Source organism: Dictyostelium purpureum (genome assembly GCF_000190715.1).
Source record: "Dictyostelium purpureum unplaced genomic scaffold DICPUscaffold_56, whole genome shotgun sequence".
Lineage (NCBI taxonomy): Eukaryota > Evosea > Eumycetozoa > Dictyosteliales > Dictyosteliaceae > Dictyostelium > Dictyostelium purpureum.
The window spans coordinates 58,655-76,214 of record NW_003519393.1 but is presented as its reverse complement, the minus strand read 5'-3'; the positions used below and the strand labels follow the sequence as shown (position 1 = coordinate 76,214).

General features: G+C 26.5%; 1 protein-coding gene across 1 annotated transcript; it reads left to right on the top strand.

The window, feature by feature from the left end:
- Nucleotides 1–708: 708 nt before the first annotated feature.
- DICPUDRAFT_149817 (uncharacterized protein) lies at nt 709–17,297 on the top strand (the record flags this gene model as incomplete). The annotated part of the gene is made up of 8 exons (XM_003285861.1): nt 709–2,243; nt 2,322–2,441; nt 3,089–3,686; nt 3,762–7,236; nt 7,311–14,253; nt 14,311–16,455; nt 16,526–16,718; nt 16,788–17,297. The coding sequence occupies 8 exons, from the start codon at nt 709–711 to the stop codon at nt 17,295–17,297; spliced, it is 15,519 nt and encodes a 5,172-aa protein (XP_003285909.1).
- Nucleotides 17,298–17,560: the final 263 nt, after the last annotated feature.

The window sequence follows — 17,560 nt, the reverse complement described above, 5'->3', positions numbered from 1 at the left end:
TTGTTGTCTTTTAATTTTCTTTAAACTCAACAGTTACCAAACCTCGATACATTTCACAAATTAAATTTTATTATTGGTGTGATAATAAAATAAAAAAAATTAAAAAAATTAAAAAAAAAAATTAATTTTTGGCTTGTGTGCTTTTTTAAAAATAATAGGGGTTAATTTAAGTTAAAAAAATAAAATTGTTGTTTATTATAAAATATCTAATTTAATCATTCCAATAATTATTTATAAAAAAAAATCGCAAAAAAGCAGATCAAACACGTTTTTCTTTTTTTCTTTAATTTTTTATTTTATTTTTTTTATTATAAGAATTCCTCATTTTTCAAAAAAATTAAAACTTAGAGAGAGGTTTTTAAAATTATAGACTTAGGGTGTTCTAAAAATACCCACCCGCCCCCCCCAAAAAAAAAATAAAAAAGAAAATTGATAATATTAATATTTAATATTTAATTTTTATAATTTTTTTTTTGGTTTATTATTTTTTTTTTTCACACAACAAAATTCAACAATTAGTTATAAAGTTTTTGTATATAGTAAATTATAAATCTATCAATTAATAATAAATAAATAATAAATAATAAATTAATAAATTAATAAATAAATAAATTAATAAATAAATAAATAAAAAAAAAAAAAAATAAAAAAAAAAATAAAAAAATTAAAACAATTAATTTAAATAGTTTAAATAAATCAAATAAAAAAATGGGAAAAAATAAACAAAAAGAAAGTCAGGAGGTTGCAGTTGACTATCACAATGATAATACCAATGAAAGTGATGGCAATAGTGATAATAATCAAAGTCAAAATGACAACAATAATAGTGATAAAAATAATGGTGATTTAAATACTAGTACAAGTGGCATTTCTACTTTTCCTTTGAACCATGATAATGTCAATGAAAGTGATGGCAATAGTGATAGTAATCCAAATCAAAATGATAGCAATAATAGTGATAATAATAATGGCGGTTTATATACCAGCACAAGTGGCATTTCCACTTTTCCTTTGAACCATAGTAATATTGTTACTACCAATATTTTTTTTAATAATAATAAAGGTGATATTGATAATGATAATGATAATGATAATAATTATAATTATAATAATAGTAATAATAATAATAATAATAATAATAATAATAATAATAATAGTTTAGAAATATCATTAAATGATAACTATATTGAAACTTTTAATAATAATAATAATAATAATAGTTATAATTATTACAGCCAACAATTCAACGGTTTCCCAGAAATTGGGGTTGTTGTTGGCGGTTATGGTGAAAATAAAAGACAAGAAATGTTTTCAGAAATTGGTCCAGTTGGACAGTATCTTTATGATGAAAAGACAAAATTGGCACATTTTGAATTCCAAAAGGATGCTGAAAGAGCTTTTAAAGATTATAGTATGGGGGAGGGCAGATCTTTAAGAGAAAACTATGCTATATCAGTAGGTCAAAATAATAATGGTGGTTTAAATACTAGTACAAGTGGCATTTCTTCTTTTCCTTTGAGCTATGATATTATCAATGAAAGTAATGGCAATAGTGGTATTTATCAAAATCAAAATGACAGCAATAATAGTGATGGTAATAATGGTGGTTTATATACTAGTACAAGTGGCTTTTCCACTTTTCCTTTGAACCATAGTAATATTGTTAATCCCAATATTTTTTTAAATAATAATAATAAAGGTGATAAAAATAAAAATAATAAAAATAATAATAATAATAATTATAATAATAATAATAATAATAATAATAATAAAATTTATAATGATAATGGTGTTAATTATGAGAATATTAAAAATAAAGATAATGGTCCAGAAAAAATCAGAGAAAGTTATGGTGATTGGGACTTCCTAACAGGTAGTAGTCAAGCCAAACAAAAACAAGGGGATGCAATAGCATCAAATGAAAAACTATATACAAATGATCAAGCTACAACAAACACTATTTTTCAATTGGAGATGCTAAATGATGCCACTTATTTCTTTGAAAAACCACATATTATTATAAGTGAACACCAGGCTGAAAACAAAACGGAGGCTATAAAATCGCAATTGGCAAAATATGGCAAAAAATTTAAATCATTATTTCCTGGCCAGCCAAGTGTTTTATATTTAGGTCCCGTTAATGACACATGGATTTTAAATAGTACCAAAATGCAGGTACCACCAAAGCTTGATATTAAAACCGATCCACATAGAGGTCTTTGGTTTTTAATTGGTAGAGCATCGTAAGTTAAAGTTTAAAGTTTAACACCTATTACACAAAAATAAATACTAATACTAAAAATTTTAATTAATATTTTTAGAACAATTACTTGTTTTCGTGATGATGTTAATGAAGTTCTTTTATCAATGGTAAACTCTTTAATTACGAGTGGAATTCCACTTTGGGATGAAAATATCAAGGTTAATGAGGTAAAGAATTTGTATATTCAATTTATTAAGTCTTTGATTGAATTTAAGTATAATGAAAGGGTCATTGCTTATTTCATTTTAAATTCATTTGATCAAACTGGAGATTACAAAAGGATTGGTGTGGAAGAGGATTTTATTTCGAATATCCATAATTACCATGATTTTATTGAATTGTTCCCAATAATCAAAAATAAAATCAGATTCTTAACTATTTTTTTCAAATATTCGGGATTGGATGGTAAAGGTGATTTTTTAAAAAGAAATGTATCCATGATTTTCCAAATTTATGATAATATGGATAAAAATGAAATAACCTCTTTTTTAAACTCTTGGATAAATAAAGAATTATGTTTTGAAATGCAATACCCAAGGCTAGTATTTTTTAAAGCTTTAGTTTCCACCTATATCGGCCTAAAAAACCAATTTTACAACAATCCAATTAATAAGTTAATTAACTTTTTAATTAAAAATGAACGACCATCTTTCGATTTACTTAAGAACCATAGTATTTTCAACAAAATCAACTATGAAGTTACCTCATTAAAAGAAGAAGATTTATTAGAGTAAATTTTTATTATTTTTTTTTTTTTTATTTTAATTTTTTATTATTTATAAATTCAATATTAAAATTCATATTAATTTATATTTTAATTTATAGAACCATTAAATTAAATGAAAAAGTATTAATTTGTGACAAAGTTTTAAAACAAAGTATTTCAAAAATTAAAGATCATCATTTTTTCATCCAATTGTTCCAACTTGGATCAAGTAATAATGATTTAATTAGTGATGCTAAAAAGTATTCATTGACTAATATTCACAAAGATTTTAGACTTTTTTTAATATTCACTTCATTACACCCAAAAATGGAAGATTTATCAGTATCCCAGTTAAATTTACCCCAGATAAATATACCCAAACAACTTGATGATTTTGTAGAATTGTTCAAAGAGTGCGAAAGACAGCAAAATTTCTTCTCAAATGGCAAGAGTAGGGATAATTATCCAAAGTATTACGAACTTGGTGTTTTTTTAATCAGTCAATATCAAGAAAATTTATTTAAGAAATTTCTCTTAAAAAATGAAACAGGTTTATTTAATTTTTTGGTTGCAAAAAAATTAGTAGAACCAATAGTTAAAGATATGCAACCTTCTCATTATAGTGCCAATGTTTTAATATACCTTTCATCAGTAAATATCGGAGAGAGTATTGATTGGATAGAAGATTTTACAGAATTAATGGGTTCAAGGGATACTGTAAGTAGTTTGTTTATTTTATCAAAAATTTATTGTATAATAAAATCTAATATAAAAATTAAATCTATTAAATAGATTAAAAACAAATTAATTGAAAAGTCTGAAGAAATTGCATTAAATGATGTATATTTTGAAAAGTCAAGTAAAATATACTCCGCAATATCAAAATCTCTCGAAACATATTTCGAAACGGTGATTACACCCGCCAAAGAATTAAATGATTCATACATGATGAGTAAAAGTGAAATAGATAAACTTAAAAAATTGGATGATTTCATCTCAGAGACATTCGAAATAAAGAAATATGGTCCCCCAAATTTAAATCAAACAAAGATTTCTTTAAAAACTCAATTGGCAAATTTAGAGGACGATATCAAAAAGGTTAAAGTAAATGGGTACATCGACACTTTAAATGATAGCTCAATAGCAATATTGAAATATTTTGTAATCAAAGACTCTCAGTTTTTCAAAATTGTTTTCAACCACTATAAAGATAGTAGCAGTTCATTAAATGAAATCTGTAGTATTACCCAACGGTTTTTAACTAGCTTATCAAAGATGAACAAAGACTTAAATTTAAATTGTGAGATTTTTAAACAACTTTCAAAAAATACAATTAACTTAAAAAAAGAAATAGATATACTTTGTGATTATTATAGAGTAGGTCAGTTAAAGGTAGATGACTTTAAAAAGTATATCGAAGAAGTCATTTCTCTATTCAGTATTCAGAGCAACTATCATTCAATTTTAAACTTCTTTGAAAAGAACCATTTTATTAGAATTAATGATTTAAAGAAATCTCAAACCGAAATAGACCAACTTTTAAACCCAATTAAATCAAACGAAATCAATTATAATACATCAATTTCAACAAAGAGTAAAATAGAGCAAATGATTGGGAACCTTACATACCATCATATTCCATTCTTTTCAAACATTGAAAGAGAATTGATAGAGTTTTTTGCAGGCTTCAAAGATGAAAAACACTTTTATGAAAGAACAACAATTATATCTACCAACTGTATTGAAACTCTAAGTTCAAGTCTAATGGATTATGCATTAAAATTGGCACCAGTTTTAAACCCAATTGTTTTGGATTACAAAAGATCTAACAATGACCACACTTCACATTCTTTAGCTGAGTATTGTTCAAAAATGCGAGCTTTATTACCAAATTCTCAAAAAGATAGTGACAATCTTTTAATTAAAATGAAGTCACTTCAAGAAAATATCCCACATCTAAAGTCATTATACAGTGGTGCAGGTAGTGTTATTACTCTTCCAAGATTATCAGATATACTCCGTAACTCTACTTTTGTATCCACTATGGAAAATGGTAACCATACATGGTCTGTAAAAGTTGAAAAGTTTGAATATAACCAAGATATTTTAGAAGAGACTATTTGTGGTTTAAGATTAAATTCTGGTGAAATCAAAGAACCAACACAACAGCAAACTTTTAAAGATTATCAATTGTTACACTCGCTATTAAAATCAATACATAAGAGCCACATAGAATTAGTCAAAATGTTCCACCATGATTTTTTAAATGGAGTATTAGAAATCAAAATCAATCAATCACTAAATGATGTTCAACTAAAAAATGATGAGTTAAAATCAAAAATTGAAGAGTGGAAAGAGTTAATAAATTCGCTTTCAAATAGAATTAGACTATTAAGAAATCAACGTATATCATCATTGTTTACATCTATTATACATTTCTTAAATAATAATAATAATGGCAATGGTAATAAAGACCAGTCTACAAAATTAACAAATATTTTATACCACTATATTAAGTTTTGTTACTCAAAATCAAAAAAAGTTTCAATATCATCCATTAAGCAAATAATAGAACTTGATTTTGGAGAGGAAGACTTGGTTGGAAGAATTATTAAAGATGGTGGTGGTTTAAATACTTTATCGGTAAGAAATTTTATTTCTACACTCTTCAAATCATTTGATGAACATTACTCTGATGATGATATTAATACATTTGATAAATCAACTTATGGACCAAAATACCTTCAACTCGATAGCAATCAGTGCGAGTTTTTAGATCTTTATTTAGCTGAATTTAATACATCAGTTCTACCTCACCCAAATCAAATATTTTATGGTCAAAACTTTTTTAATGAAAGTGAAGATTTCTTTTATCTTATAGAAAATGTCAAAGATCGTCCATTCTTTTTAATCGGTTTGCCAAATAAAAAAGAGGATTTGTTACGTTGGTTATCTGATCATTATTCTAATGACACTTTAAAACAACTTTCAAGAGTCTATATTATATCACTAGAATCATCAAATTCTGACACAATTGGAGATTTCCTAGAAAAACACGAAGAAGAACTTACTGTTAAATGGAGTGACTTCAATTTATTATATAGGACAAACTTATTAAATGGTGAGCATTCAACTGGCAAAACATTGTATATAGATATCCAAAAGAAGAATTTTGTTAATAATTACACATTATTAATTCGTCCATCAACAGACTATTTAAGACTTTTTAAATACTTAAAAGGTGTTATAAACAGCAGCCTTAACAAAGCCGATGTTTTACTTCATATCAACTTATCACCATACACAAATTATTTAGATTTCTATTCTTTTGTATATCCATTAATCACATATGGATTTGTTTATAATCAAGAAACTGGTGATGTTTTAGATATTTCTGAATCAATCAATCTTTCAATTTATGTAGAAATCGGATCACCATTAAAAGTACCAATATACGGATCACCAAAAACATATCTTTCAATATTATATAATAAATCATCAATAATAAACTATTCAATTCCATGGTCCTTCGATCAAGAAGAGTTTTTATGCTTAACATATTCTCAAATTGGTGCAGAATTCCCAGTTAAAGCACCTCAACTTAATACAACTATTCCTAATGATCAGTTATCTACATTTTTTAACCATATTCAATCAGTTGTTGGTCCAAATGTATCCATTGAATATCTTAAAAATCCAAAATGTAGAAAATATTTAAAGAACTTTATATTATTATTAAATGAACGTTTATTGTATCTTCAAGAGTATTTCAGATTTTACATTGAGTTAAAAAAACAACTATCTATGGTTCTTTTAAAAAAAAATGTCAATCAAGGAGTGGTTATTACACCAAAAGAACTTTATCACTATTTCGTTACAGAGTCAGTTCATTTAGCAAACCCAACACTATGTAGTACTAAAGAAATTTGGAACAACCCACCACTTATTATTTCAAGATCTCTTGAAATGTTTCCAGATGAAAGGGGTATAATGAAATCCATTTTATATTTTAGTTTTATAGATTTTAGAAAAGAGAATGTATTGACATTAGACCAAGTTAATAATTTATTCACCCTTCAAAATGCATTTAGTGAAAAGGGTAAATTCTTTGCAGCTATCGCCCACCACTTTGGAATAACTGATCGTTCATATTTAATTTCAGATCTTTCAAATCAATACAACTATGTCTTAACATTAGATTTCTCACTTCGTCTTTTAATACTTCATGAAAAAATTAAAAATCAAAAATCCTTAATTTTAACTGGTGGTATGTATTTAATTATTTATTTTTATTAAGAAATATTCCAAATTATAAAATACTAATATATTTTTTTTCATTAGATACTGGTGTTGGTAAAACATATATTTTATTATTTTATTCTGCAATTATAAATGCAAGATATAATATATTACCAGAGATCATGTTCGAATTAAAAGGTTTTTTCAACCAACAAATGAAAAATGAAAAAAATAAAAATGAATTCATATCAACAAAAATCGAGTCGGAAGTAGGTGATTTTATTACAGTATCCAATAAGATTATTAATATCAACAATGAATCAGCAATCAATTTATTCAAAGAATTAACAGTTTTTTCAAGAAATATATTAAAAAATAATCTTATACACAAAAATTCATCACTGGAATGGGTACTCAATAATGAAATTGATTCAAAAGAAAGAACCGAAACTGTATTAAGAGATTTATGCTCAATTAAATTCTGTTGCCTTTTCGAAAGAATTATAATGCATGCAAAATATGATGCATCAGAGTTAAAAGAAAAAATTAGAACTCTAGAAAAGATGGCACAAAGCTTATATAAAATTAATACTTCACTAAGAATGGTTGTATTTATTGATGAATTCAATACAAGTCCAGATGACTCATTAGCTCTAATCAACGAATTGTTCATCGATGGAACCTTGGATGGTGAGAAACTATCGGTCGATAATATTACATGGATTGGTGCAATGAACCCAAATATCAAAAAAGAAACTCTAAACAGTTCAAATTCGATTAACTACACTGGTCAAGAGACAGAATCATCAAAACAAGAGTTTATTGTAAAAGATGCCACTCAATCGATGGAACAATTGTTTTTTGATTTTGGTGAATTTACTCCAGAGAGTGAAAAAACATTTGTTCAAGCAATGTTTAATAAAATTACAAAAGATAAGAAAATATCACCAGGAAGTGCAAGACATCTTCAAGAGTGTATTCTTATTGGTCAAAACTTTTTAAGAGAAGCTAACCAAGAAAGAACCCATGTATCAATTCGTGATATTGACAGAGCTGTTGATCTTTACCATTTCTTTACACACGACCAATGTGGCATTTCAATTATTAACTGTGGTTCAAGACTCGGATATGATGACACAGAGTTTCACTGGCATGCAATTGTTGTTACTATGTATTTAACCTACATTCTAAGACTAAGTCCAAATGGTCAAAAGAATAAAAGAGAAGATTTAATTAAATTATTTGACGAATATTTACATTCAAGAGAAGACCCAGCCAATCTTTCAATTAAAAATTTCCAAATGATTTTTAAATCAAAATATGAACACCTTTCTCGTAACTACACACGTTTACCAGAGGGTATTGCACTTACACAATCATTAATGTTAAATATATTTTGTACATTAGTAGCAATCAATACATCAATTCCACTTTGTATCGTAGGGCCACCAGGTTGTTCCAAAACACTCTCATTTTCAATTATTGTGGATAGTATAAAAGCTCCTAAGAACCAACTAGATACCCTTAGTCCATATAACTATATTCCATCATCTGAAGCATTCCGTTATCAATGTACTCCACATACAACTGATATAGAAATCAAATCTAGATTCGAAAAAGCTATTCAAAGAGAAATGGAATTGAAATCTGATAAAAATAAACACAAATGTATTGTTTTTATCGATGAAGCAGGTTTAGTAAACGAAGAAGAATCACCAATGAAAGTATTACATGATTATTTAGATCGTCTGAGTAATAAACTTGGTGAATCAAGTGATAATATTGGTACAATAATTTTATCCAATAAGATTTTAGATGCGGCCAAAACAAATCGTATGATGGTTTTATTCCATCCAGAATTTCTTTCAGAAGATGATGAAAAAGCTTTGGTAATTGGTTGTTTGTTTAATAATAAACCATATTTAGAAAATAGAGAAGTTAAAATATGTGAATCTCTTTGTATTTCTTATAAGAGTGTTAACAAATTCTCAAAATCTACAAAAGAAAATTTATTCCATCAACGTGATTTCGTTTATTTCCTCCGTTTCCTCAGACTTCAATGGTTAAAGAACAAGAAAGATTTAAGTGAAGCATTATTAGAATCTTTAGAAAGAAACTTTAAAGGTATCCCACAAAAAGAATTTGAAGGTTTAGCAAGAATGTTTTATCAAGAATTAGAAAAACACAAAATTAAATTAAATATTCCAGAATCAATTAATTTTGACAATACAATTAACAATATTAAATCTGCACTAAATGAAATAACAGATACCAATCAAAATCCAAACACATTTGCATTCAGATATATTATGGTTATTGACCAATCCGAAAACGAATCATCACTTCAAATATTAAATGAAATTTGTAAAAACAATGACAAACCTCCAGTTTTAATTAGAGTTGGTGGCTTTGAAAGAGATTCATCAGAAGAACTATTGGTAGAATGTGTCAGCAAAATCAAAGCTTCAATGGCCAATGGTGATACAGTTATTCTTGTTAATAGTGAAAAGATAGATTCATGCTTTTATGAAGTATTCAACCGATATTTTATTACAATGCATTCAAATGATAATAAAGATGGTAAAGATTTTATGTCAAATATTTCATTCGGAACTCATTCAAGCTACTGTAAAGTTCACCCCGATTTCAAGATTATTATCCACATGCCTCTTTCTAGATTAAAAAACACTCAACTTCCATGGTTAAACAGATTTGAAAAATATAGTCTTTCAATTGATTTACTCACCAAAGAAATTGTAAACAAGAATGATACGAAATTACATCAATTTGAAAAACTATCTCGTTGTGCAGATCATTTTATTTCAACACTTCAATACTCGTGTTCAAACAGTTCATTATTAGCTGGTTTTTCAACCGAAACCAAATCTTCATTACTCTATAAATTTTTCAAGACAAATGACGAAGAAATATTTGTTGATGAAGCTGAAAATCAAAGAATCGATTTTTATAAATCAGATAATGCACTAGAAGATCAAACAAAAATCAATTTTAAACTTTTACAGATTGCTAGACCAGAATCAATTATTAAATATATTGAATCATTCCCAATCAACTATATTGAAGAATACTTTTTACATCAAGAACATTTAAGTATTGTAAGATTTTTAAGAAATCTTTTTGAATCAAAATATAAACATAACGAAGCAGTTTCAAATAAATGGACAATCTTTACAAGATCATCATTACCTTTATCATCCCTCAAAGATTTAGAAATTAATAGAATTCTATCACAATCTTTATCCGAAGATATTCTTCCAGAAAATTCAATTAAAGTATTACAACTAAACTTTATTAGATCAAGTATCGATTGCGAAACCATCATTAAAGCATTCCAAGAATCTGATGAACAGGTCTTAATTGTTGTTGCTGATATGGTTTCTTGTAATCAGAATCAAATCACATATATATTTGAACTTCTTTCAGAATTAGAAAAATCAAAATTCCTTATTACAATTTATCACTATCCATCAGAATATTCGATTTCAAATCAAATCAAATTGAACTCAATTTTCCTTAGTGAAATGGAGTTCATTTATATTGACTCATTAGGAATAACTTTTGAAAAAGAAAACAATGGAAGTGTTATCGAAAGTGACATTAGAGATTTAATATCAAGATCATGTGGTATTAAAAACGCCCAAGTTAATAACAAATCAATTGAAGAAATTGTAAAAGATATGTTTTTCGAACAATTAAAATCAATTTCACAAGAATTAATTCCACCGGTCCCACTTATGACGTTTATGAGGGGAGGCAATAAAATACATCCATTTTATACCTCTTCAAATGAAAGATATAAAATATTATATCAATTATTTAAAAACAACACTGACTGGTATGAATCATTTGTTTCAAACTTTACTTCTCATTGGTTAGAAAATAACCTTTTCGAAAAAATTTTATCAAATATTGCAGATTTAATTATTTGTGGTAAAGGATCTCACTCTATTCTCGAAACTATTAAAAGCTCAATGGTTAATTACATCTACCCAACAATATCGAATATTGTCAAAATTCTTTCAAACTTCTATTCAATCACCTCAGTTATTGAAATAGATAAAAAGGTAAACGGTACATCTGAGTTAGATGAATCAGAATTGGAACTATATAAATTAAAGAAACTATTGATCAAAGAAATGATTGAATCATCCAAACAACCATATTTTTCAGAAATTCAAATCGATAGAAGATTAGAACCAGTCACCTTAAAACCACCAAAAGTAACTCAACAGTCCTTAATTCCTTTATATGACCACTTTGATATTCAATTCTCATACTTTTTTAATAATGTTGTAAACCAAGCAAAAACAAAATCAGAAAATGATATCTCTATCTTAATAAAAAATATATTGGTAGACCATCCATTAGAACATTATATACAAGAAATATCAAAATCAAAAAAATTATTTGAAATGTTCCAGAAAGATTTCGTTATTAGATCACTGGGTATTAGAGAAGACTTAATAGAAATGTTTGTTTCAATTTTGGATATTCTTTTACCATGGGAAATAGATAATGAGAAAATACAAGAAAAAAATACGAAAAAAATCATTCAATACTGGATCATCAAACATTTTAAATCAAATATATTTTTATTTTTAAAGAATATAATCAATCCTATTCTAAACCTTCCAAATAAAGAAAAAGCAATTAAAAAACTTTTCAAAGCAATTAACGATCCATCAAGTGGAATTTCAGAAGGAAATGTTGTAAAGTTAAAGAAAAATTTTATTAAAATGACCATTGATATTCTACTCAACCAAATAGATGAAGTTGTTAAAAACTATACAGAAGGTGATGAAGATATAACTACATGGTTTAAAGTTGTTAAAGATCTTTTCAATAGAACTAAAGTAGAAGAAATGATTGAGTCAATAAAACAATACATTCAATATACCTCCAACTATAATCAATTAGAAAACAACGACTGTTTAAATGTTGTTTATCTTCACAATTGTTACCAAATTATCTTAGAAATCTTAGTATTGGGTGATAGAATTTCAAAGGAAATGACTACAACAATCTTAACAGGATATTTAAAAAAATTCAATACCTTTGATATTGGTGATATTGTAGATACCTTTAATAATATATCTGATAGATTCAATGACCAACCAAAACTTACAAGCTCATTAGAAATTATTAGGCCATTGATTTCTTTAAATATCGATAATTTAAAACAATTTTTAACATTAGTTGATGAAGGAAAATTACCATTAGGTTGGAGTGCAGTTATTTTAAAAGATCTTTTTAAGAATAGACAATATAGAACATTTTTAGAAAAAGAATTTAATTCATCCTATGAAGTTTCATATGTAACATCTGGACCAATTCCATCGATTACAGATATTAAAGATAACATCTCATCTATTATACCACTAAATTACAATATAAATACTCAAACAATCAAAGACTTACCATCAAATAAAAAAGTTATCGATATTCTTTTCAATATTTATCTTGAAGAATTCTACAATCAATCTAGTCAAGTCGAAAAACACTTTTCAAAAATTCTAGTACTTCAAGAAACTGAAATTTTAAAAGCAGAGGATCAAAAAGATAAAATCAAATTTACTACTATTGACAAAATTAAACTTTCTTCATACTCTTGTTTGTTTTTAAATTATTTATCGGAACAATTTAAACAAAATATCGATGATTTGGAATCCAAAATTTTAAATCTAATAGAAGGAAAAGAGATTCAAAAAATATTGAATTCAATTTTAAACAACAAGGTAAAACCAATTCAATCAATTTTATATCAAGTTTATTTATTCAGTAGAATCGTAAATGAACAATGCCTGTTAAAACTATTAGGCTCCCCAGAGATACTAAAGTGCTTAGGTCTTTCAAATTATCACAACTCCTTTGTTTTACCACCCACAAACAAAGATGAATACTATAATCTACCATTTGAATATGATGTATCTTTAGAAGAATTTCAAACATTTACAACAATTTATAATTTGCTAATTAACAAAGATATCACACAACTAAAGAAGGTTATAATGGATGAAAAACATAACAACTCCAAATCAAAAGGTTTAATAAGAATGATTTTATTTGTTTTATCATATAGATTCTATATAAGCAAGCAAAATGAACAGACAAAACTATTACTTTTAACCATTCAAGATGATACACTTGTAGAAAGAATTTCACTCGCTCCATATATTGATAGCTACCTTAAAATATTAAATACAACATTTAATGATCAATACCATATTGATAGAATTTTAAAGAATCCAGTCAAAGATCAACTCTCTACTAGTGTTACAATTATAAACTATATTGCCCTCTCAATTGGAACAGATCAAAGCCATCTTTCATTGTTTTTGCGTTCAAAACAAACAAGCGATGCAATTGATCCCTTGTTGGTAAATATTGGTATACGCAAAATATTCCCCCCTGGACCCGCACTCATTGATTGCAATGTTAAAAGCATTGCTGGTGTTACAAGAAAGTTAGATTTCCATTTATTGGTATCCTCAACATGGTGTGTGATTGCATATGCATGCTCTTTAAGAAATTTAGAACATTCTTATTTCAACAATCTTCATTTTATCAACTATCCACAGGATGCAGAAAACTCCTCTGACTATACATTTGCAAGAGGTTATAACTCTATTCTCGATATAGAAACTGATAAAACCTTATCATCATCTCTTATTGATCCACACATGTTCATTTCATTGAATCTATTCAAAATTTGGGAAAATTCTTTCGATCCACAATATCAAATGGTATCAAGCTTTAACCCAAACAATGTTATTACCTACACTAACAATATCCGTAGTTGGATTGAAAAACTTATTTTAGATTTTAGCCAAATTAAACATAATATCAACCATCAAATATCAACCCAATTAAAAAATCTATATATTATTCGTGATACATTTTCAAAAACAAATCAATTAATTTTATTAAGCGATGAACAACTCCATCAACTTGTTGCATCAAAGGAAAATGAATACCTTCCAATCAAAACATTTGTTTCCGAAATTGAAAAGATTTGTTTATCAAAGTATTTTATTACCATTATTAAATTCCTGGACTGCTTTTATAAACTATGTTCAAATAGAATTCCGGAAGACTATCTTGATAAATCAGTCAAAGATTGTATTGGGTTTTTAATTGCAAATAAATATGAAACAGAAGATTCAACTGCAGAACTTTTCAACATTTACGATCAACTAATAGAAAACTGGGTGATCATCAAAGACAAATTAACAATCGATGTATGCAGAAGAGGATTGTACGCTGAAAGTGAAATACCAGAGATTACAATTGATACTCCCCTTTTAGCATTGGTTTCAGATGGTAAATCAGTTGGTTGGTTAAAAAATGTAATTGACAAATGGTTAGAAAATACCCAAGCATCAATCATAAACTCCTGCTTAACCAACAATAACCTTTCACCAGTTATTCAATCGATTGTCGAAAGCTTTGGAAGAGAGAACAAATTTGATATTGCAAATATACCATTAGGTGTCGTTGATGAAAATGTTTTACTTGGTTCAAGTTATTCCCCAGAAGATTTCTATAACTTTTGCCATCTTCAAATCGCACAATTCTTTTCATATAACAAACATAAATTTGAATCATCAATCGATTGGGGTTCATTTTTAAACAACTTGACAATAACATTTATCTATGGAAAAGTTGCTGAAGGTCAATTAAAAACTTATGGTGGTAAATTCCCATGTATCCAACCAGTTGGAACATCTAATGATCAAGACTCAACACTAAACAGCACTGCATTCTCCGAACCTGAATTTATTAAAGAATTAAAAGATTTAGTTAAAATTCAGAAGATTTCAAAATTAAAAATAGATTTAGATAAGAGTGTAGAAATCAAACTTAGAACGAGATGTAAATCAAAATTAAATCAGTACCAACTAGAAACAATTGCAAGGTATTTAATCGGCCTATTAGCAAAGATCAACAATCATTCAGATATAACCAGTATTTATGAATCAAATTTAATATCATTCTATCCAACAGATGATTCAAAATTAGATCATACTATTAAAGAACTTTTACCATTGGTACAAATTAAAATGGTCTCATCATTCACCAAAACATTTATAAGTACATACTCTGGTTTTAGATATTATTACTCAAGTATTATGGCAGATCCAATCGAAACAAATCCCAAATATTTCGATCAATTTAAATCCATTCAAGATAAAATATTAAAAGATTGTTATGAAAAAGAAAAAATTAATATCAAAAGAATAAATATGTGGATTGAATATATTAGTCAAGCAATTCAAAAGATTTGTAACAATGACTCTAAATTCTTTATTTCAAATTCACAACCCGACCACCCACTTTGTAAGCTATTCAAAAAACTATCACTCTCAGAAATAAGCTCTCCCTCAGCATTATTTAATATTTTTAATGAAGTTAAAACTGAAACCCCTTTTAACTATTTTGCAACATTTATGGGTACACTTCAGGACACATTATCAACTCTCTATATCAAACTAGACAGCAAAGAATCAACCAATGATATCATCGTTGAATTTGCTGAGCTTACTGAAAAAGATTTAGAAAACATTATTATAAAAAAAAGACCCCCACCAAAGAAAAAGAAGACCAGAGCAAATAAAAACAAACCATCTATAAATACCTATCAAAATAAAATAGAAACTGAAATCATCCAAAAAGAAGAAATCGCTGAAAACAACAATCAAAAAGATTTAAATGATGAAGTCAATGAAGAAGATGATGAATCATTATCCATTGGTAGAAGATTGGTCTCAAATAATGGCCTTGATTTCTTAATCAACATATTCAACCTTATCATCTTTAATGGCTTTGATGTCTTTAACATTGAATATACTTCGAAACTTTACCCATATATTCAAATGTTTAAGAAAGAAGTCAACAATAAGATCAAAGATCCATTTGATATAGATCCATTCTTTGATGTACTAAAGGACCAAAGCCCACTATTAAATCAAGTTACAAAAGATAACCCAATGAACCCATATATAATTCTATATGAAATTTTAAACACTTTCGAATATAATGGTTGTAAAGAATCAGTTGCAAAGAAATTATTTGACGGAGAAACTATTGATATCTGTAGCAAATGTAAAAAACCCTCTATACCATCAAAAAAGCAATTCAATTTTTCTATAGATGTCGAAGAAACTTATCTTGATGATGAAATTTTAAATGAAATTAAAAACAAATTTGATTCATATTCTCTTAAAAAGTAAGTCATTATATATTATAAAAAATATTTAGAAATTTTTATTTATAACTTATTAATTTTATTTATAAAGCTGTGACAAATGTAAAAATAAAAGTTTCACCTATAATTTCCTTCATGTTGTTCCAGAATGTCTTTCAATTGAAATCAATAGAATCCATAATGGGGATATCAAGTATAAAAGATTCAATAACCCTAAAGAAATAGATCTTACCAGTTGTTTCTATGAATGCAGTAATGCTAAATACTATCATCATTCAACCCTTGTATGTATTTTCACCTTATTTTAAAAATCAATTCATTTAAACTAACAATTTTTTACTTATAACTTTTAGATGAATGATGGATCAATTCATATTAGTTCTAATAACAAAATAATCAGATCAACTAATAAATCACAGTTTAGCTATATTGATGAAAATGAACGTTATAGAGAAGAACCATTAATCAGCACATTATTAATTTATAAAAAATATAACAGCCCAAATAGCAATGATAATATTAACAATAACAATAGCAACAATAATAGTGGAAATGAAAATGATAATGAAAACAAATTCAACAATAATGAAGAAACAAACCTCCCAAAACTAGACTACAACAATTCTGAAAACCTAACCATAGATCAAGTTATAGAACTTTATGATGATCACCTTTTAGTGTGGTTGAGTAATTTAAAAATCGATAGCCAACATATTATTTCCATTACCAAACTCTTCGAGAAAAAAGAAATTACAAAATTCTCTCATATTCTCTACTTAAATGATGATGATTGGAGAGAAATCATCCCATCCATCCCATTAAGACTTGCATTTTTTAAATACTTAAAATTTATTAAAGACTAAATTAAAATTAAAAAAAAATAATTAAATAAATAGCTGTTATAATATTCTTTATTGTTTTAATTTTCTTCAAACTCAACAGTTACTATACCCTATATACATCTCCCTAGTTACTTATTATTTATAAAATCTCTTAATAAAAAAATATTTAAAATAAAACATAAAAATAAAAATCTATCATCACAAAAAAAAAAAAAAAATAAAAGAAATATATTTACCAATAAAAAAAGAATAAGCCTTCCAGCCACAAAGAAATATACTCATTA